This window comes from Sinocyclocheilus anshuiensis, unplaced genomic scaffold (assembly GCF_001515605.1).
Source record: "Sinocyclocheilus anshuiensis isolate Anshui unplaced genomic scaffold, SAMN03320099.WGS_v1.1 scaffold413, whole genome shotgun sequence".
Taxonomy (NCBI): domain Eukaryota; kingdom Metazoa; phylum Chordata; class Actinopteri; order Cypriniformes; family Cyprinidae; genus Sinocyclocheilus; species Sinocyclocheilus anshuiensis.
The window spans coordinates 724,438-730,296 of record NW_015536481.1 but is presented as its reverse complement, the minus strand read 5'-3'; the positions used below and the strand labels follow the sequence as shown (position 1 = coordinate 730,296).

Below are 5,859 nucleotides of genomic sequence, written 5' to 3'. Positions count from 1 at the left end.
ACACACACACACACACACACACACACACACACACACACACACCCCAAGTAGTCAAGCGTGTCTCTCAGTATCTCTCCATAAATCAGGCAGACGTCGTCAATGCTACCAGCATGCACACAGCAGTGCTGCGGTGCTGTGTGTGTGTTTGCATGTATGCATGTGTCCTTGTCCCAGTATTATACCCTTCAGAAAGAATGAGAGAGGAAGAACAGCTGGTCCTCTCTGTTTGAGCTCTCATCTCGCCTGGACAACATTAAACAACCTACTTATTAACTTACCTAAGCCCACAAAACAACATGTTGGCTTGTCTCCTCACTAGTGTGCTTGTAAACAAGACGTTTATCAATTATTCATTAGATATTTCTTTATTTGCATTCCAACATGGATTCGAATAAGATTACATTTTGATATTCAGAGAAATCCTGGGGAAAAAAGTACCTCAAAGTAAAAAATATGCGCATTCATAACTATAATTTGTTTGACAACCATTAATAAGCAAAATTATGAACATTCTAAGTCTGTTTCCATTGGAAAATGCACTCTGTGAATTGTCGGAATTTTATATAGTGCTGTTTGTGAACTAATGATTGTGGTTCAGATTCTGATTCCTCCTAATAATTCTGGATCTTTGATGATTTGATGAACAATTCAAATAATTCAGTGAATGAGTCAGATCGAGGAAATTGTTCTAATGATAATGACAATTCTGTCTATCTTTATGCCTTTCCAAACACTTACAATTTTCCTTTCAATTTTTATTCCTTAGATTTAGTAACTGACCTGACTTACTCATAAGGGTTTTTTATCTGCTTAAAAGAACCAGAGTCTTTTGTTTCTGTACTATTTGCACTGGTATGATTCACGCTGTAGATTCAGGAACGCAAGCTGTTTTTTTTCTTTGCGGACAGACAGATAAAACTTTGTATCAAATGGGTCGTAGGTGTTTTTGACACTGAACCTGTAATAGAAGACACATCACTTGTCCTACATCCAAACATGACTTTAGAACTGCTGATCCTGTGCTGTCGCTGCAAAATATGTGAGAGCGGTTGAAGGATCTAAAGAAACACTTACAGCTTTATACATCTAAATACAGAATGCTTTCTTTGGCATTGAACCCTCTTATACACCAACTGGATAATTCATGGTTTCCACAAAAAAAAATTAAGGAATTGTTTTCAATATGATAATAATAAATGTTTCTTCAGCAGCAAATCAGCATATTAGATTGATTTCTGAAGGATCATTTGACACTGAAGACTGGAGTAATGATGCTGAAAATTCAGCTTTGCATCACAATAATTACATTTGAAAATATATTCAAATAGAAAAGTTATTATACATTCTTTATAATATCTCACAATATTACTATTTTAGTTGATTTTTGATCAAATAAATGCAGCTTTGGTGATCATACCAAAATTATTTGAAAAAGTCCTAGCTACCTCAAACATATGAACGGTAGATCATCTCAAAACTCACAGAACTGTACTAAAAGCAACAAAACTCAGTTATTATATAAACATACTCTCATGTTCATATTACACACAACATTTTCTATTTCTGTTGTGAAATATAACTCGGCCCACATGAAAACTGAGCCCACAGATCTCCTACACGGTTCTCCTCATCCTACAACCATTGTGTGTTCTAAACATTTTGACTAATTTGATCATTTCAGATATCAATAAGAATGTAGTATTATCAGCTCTGTGTGATACGTTTCACTTTGTTTAAATTAATTCCTATAGATTTTCCCCAAAATTAAAATGGAAATGTCCTACATGTTAGTCTTTTATGACTCTGTGTTGAGATAAAAATGCTGCTCTCACAGTGTGTAGCCTTCAATTACCGTGACTATCAAACAGCCGGGGTTACCAAGGCAACAGGACCCCTAAATCACCACGGTGTCAAATAGATAGCTTTGCTCAGGTATGGTAGTTGTGTAATGTGGGTGATACCACAATACTAACTTTTTTCATTTTCTTCTTTTTTCTACTCCCATTCTGCTTTCCTTTCTTTCTTGCTTGTTTTCTTTCTTTCTGTCTTCCTGTCTTTATCTCAGGAGATGAGGATGAGGATGAAGGGGGAGAGGAACGTCTGCCATCTTGTTTTGACTATGTCATGCACTTCCTAACTGTGTTCTGGAAGGTTCTGTTCGCCTGTGTCCCACCCACGGAATACTGGAACGGGTGGGCATGTTTCATTGTTTCCATAGTGGTCATCGGTCTTTTGACTGCTGTGATCGGTGACCTGGCTAGTCACTTTGGCTGCACCATTGGCCTAAAGGACTCAGTCACTGCTGTGGTGTTCGTAGCCCTGGGAACATCTATCCCTGGTGAGTTTGTGTATGCTTTTATTTGCCTACATATTTATAAATACCATTTTAAATGGGCCATATAATATATGCTACTTTTAGTTTATGGTCTCTTATTATTCAGCAGTCGCATTAAATTGACTGAAAGGTAAAGATATTTATAATGTCACAGGATTCAAATGAATGCTGTTATTTTAAACTTTCTAATCATCAAAGAATCCTGGAAAAATAAAACTCTATCACAGTTTCCAGAACAATATTAAGCAGCACAACTCTTTTCAACATTATTACAAACAAAAAGGAAATGTTTCTTGAGCATCAAATCAGCATATTAGAATGATTTCTGAAGGATCGTGTGACACTGCTGCTTTGCCATGACAGTAATAAATTTAATTTTTAACTAGAAAGGAATTATTTTAAATTGTAATATTATTTCACAATATTTATGTTTTTACTGTGTTTTTGATCAAATAAATGCAGCCTTGGTGAGTATAAGAGACTTCGTCCAAAAACATTAACATATCTTACTGACCCCAAACTACTGAACAGTAGTGTATAGTGTTTTCTCCGAGGTCCACATATAATTAATAAAATCGTTTCTGCCAAAATCAATCATAATTTGGTTTTGTAGGACCATTTCAACCCTCTCTCTGTCTCTTGAATTTAATGAGGCCAATCTGTCTGACATAAAAAAAGTCAGTTTTGCTGCTAAGTTTCAATAAATGCTCTTTTTGGATTCGGGGGAAGCTTTGACAGTTACAGTATGTTTTTATCATACAATTAACTATTTTAACTCATAAAATCAGTATAAATCTGATTCCTCCTGATTTGCATCCTTTTATTGCTTGTTAATCATAGATTATTACACTATTTTATGAAAGCATCTACATCACATCTCTCTTTTCTCCTCAGATACCTTTGCCAGTAAAGTTGCAGCAGTGCAGGACAGTTACGCAGACGCGTCTATCGGTAACGTGACCGGTAGTAATGCTGTGAACGTTTTCTTGGGAATCGGTGTGGCGTGGTCAGTGGCCGCCATCTACTGGCACATGCAGGGTCGTGCGTTCGAGGTGCCAGCAGGTTCCCTGGCATTTTCTGTCACTCTCTTCACCATCTTTGCCTTCCTGGCGGTGAGTGTCCTGCTGTACCGGCGCAGGCCTCACATCGGTGGAGAGCTGGGCGGCCCGCGCACACAGCGCATCTTCACAACGCTCTTTTTCTTCGGTCTCTGGTTTCTCTATATCCTTTTCTCCAGTCTTGAGGCTTACTGTCATATACAGGGCTTCTGAAGAGAAGAGATGGGGTGGGAAGGGGTGGGGGTTGGAAAGAGATATATGGGAGGAAACTTCAAGCCGTAAGTAAGAGCTAATTCAAAAAGGTCGCTACAGTTTTAAGCAGGCATGGATTTGAGTTTTAAAAAAGGACATTCGTTCTTCAGATGCCTTCACGCTGAAGATGAAGAGTGTGAAATATTTCTCTAAGGGGTGGGCCAGTCTTAACCTGGAGTCTGAGCTTTTCACAGTCTATATTTTCCTCAACACCTGCTGAGAATTACTTTTTTCTAATGAAGTATTTTGGGAAAAAAATGCATAAAAAATAACAAAAAGAATTAAAGGATTCAAAGGACTATTTTCAAATCTGCTTCGAGGATTAGAAATAATATTTCAACAAAAAAATGAAAATATATGACTATACATTAAATCTGTTATTGAGTGACATTTGAAGGACCCATAAAGTTATTATTTTTTTTTTTTCCTTGTTTAGTTTGGTAAGAACTCACAGAGCTTACAGCTTTTACCGTCAGGCCAAAGTCCCGGCTAGGGAGAGTGGCTCGGAAACACCAAACGCTGAGTAGACAAACGGAGAAGAGAGATGAATATGAACAATGGCTGAACACTGCATTTTCTCCCCGATATTCCTGTATGGATATAATCTGCTTCCATATTTTTTCTGTACTTTTGTGTATTTCCTTGCCAAGTGTTGTTATTTCGAGAATCACAGAGGCTTCAGAGGGTTGCAGGAGAACAGAATGCAAAAAAAAACAGAGGGAACAGAGGGAAAATGACTTCCCTACAGAGGGAAAATGAGGCCTTTTTTGCAATTGAACATTCATCAAATCGAATAACTAGAGTATTTTCTGATAACACCGTGGATGAGAGCGCACTGCATCTGCTATTATAGTTGTTGTTTTTTTTATCTGTTTGAATTTCAGTCTTTCAGGGTCGTTGAACAAACATAAAGCACCCCTGAAGCAATCTCCCACCCCCACTTTACCCTAGAGAATCCCTCTATATGGAGTCACATGACCATTTAACCAGGAACTCCTTAAGTGCGCATCTAAACAGTGTCTGAAGTGTCAGTGATGTCGGTGGTGAATTCTGAGTAAGTTTTATTGGGTCCTTTAATGTGGTTCGTAATGTTTACTGGCCTTCGGTCCAGAAAAGACTGAGAATGGATCAGTACAAACAGATTCATTTAACATAGTGAGTTAGATGTAGATGAGTCACTTGCTCACCAATGGATCCTCTGCAGTGAATGGGTGCCGTCAGAATGATAGTCCAAACAGCTGATAAAAACATCACAATAATCCAAAAGTAATCCACATGACTCCAGTCCATCAATTAATTTCTTGTGAAAATCTGCGTGTTTGTAACAAACAAATCCATCCCAAAAATGTAACTTTAAACTATCGCTTCTGGCCTAGAGAGTAAGTACATTTTCAGCAATTTTTCATTTTTGGGTGAACTTTTCTTTTAAAAAGCAGTCATCAATTCATCTTACTGACTAAAGTGTTTCCGTGCCTATTTTTGCTGTAGTGAGCTGAAAAACACTCAAGTGGGTGGGATTTCTGTGTTATTTGGGGAAGTGATGTCATAAAGAATTGTTTAGGATGGCCAATAAGAGCCCAGAACCAAAGAACAGAACCTTAGACTGCCACCCAGAAGCTGCAGTGGTTCTCTGGGCCACAGAGGGGCCACAGCCCCTTTCCACCCCTGTATGTTTGTACAACTCTTACATTTTGTGTGTGTGTGTGAGCGTGTGTATGTTGACGTGTTTCAAGTTTGCTCATTACAAATACAGGCCAAATCAGTTGTATCCAGGACACCAGTGTTGGAATTACAACAACTACAGACGTGCTTAATTTTTATTATGTTTACATTCATATACTGTATAGCTGTGTATGTGTTGCTTGTGGGTGAGAGTGGTTGAAAACACATTTATTGTCTGAAAATCTCTCCATCCAAATTGCATCTGCTGGCATCGCTTCAGCCTGCTCTGTGCTTCCTACTCAGTGGCTACTCAGTTCATAATCGATTTGCTTTACAGAAAAACGTACAAGAATCACACAGAAATCACAACAAATCGCACTGAACATCAATGGTCATTATGACTCATACAGGCTCATGTTCATGAGTTTTTAATGTTTACACTTTTGTTATTTGTACAGAAAGGCAGGAGTGTGTGTTAGCTTAGCTACACAACAGACACTTTCTTTTTCACACTGACTTTGTGAGCATGTACTGCCTACATAGCATCATATA

The 5,859-nt window shown here is 38.0% G+C and overlaps 1 protein-coding gene across 1 annotated transcript in view; it reads left to right on the top strand.

Moving 5' to 3' along the window:
• Positions 1-4,865, top strand: part of LOC107683786 (sodium/calcium exchanger 3-like) — a 39,269-nt gene extending 34,404 nt beyond the window's left edge. The window contains exons 4-6 of the mRNA XM_016479833.1: positions 416-444; positions 2,066-2,338; positions 3,230-4,865. Coding sequence (XP_016335319.1) covers positions 416-444; positions 2,066-2,338; positions 3,230-3,606 — 679 coding nt within the window. The 3' untranslated portion in view covers positions 3,607-4,865. The remainder of the gene's footprint in view (positions 1-415; positions 445-2,065; positions 2,339-3,229) is intronic.
• Positions 4,866-5,859: the final 994 nt, after the last annotated feature.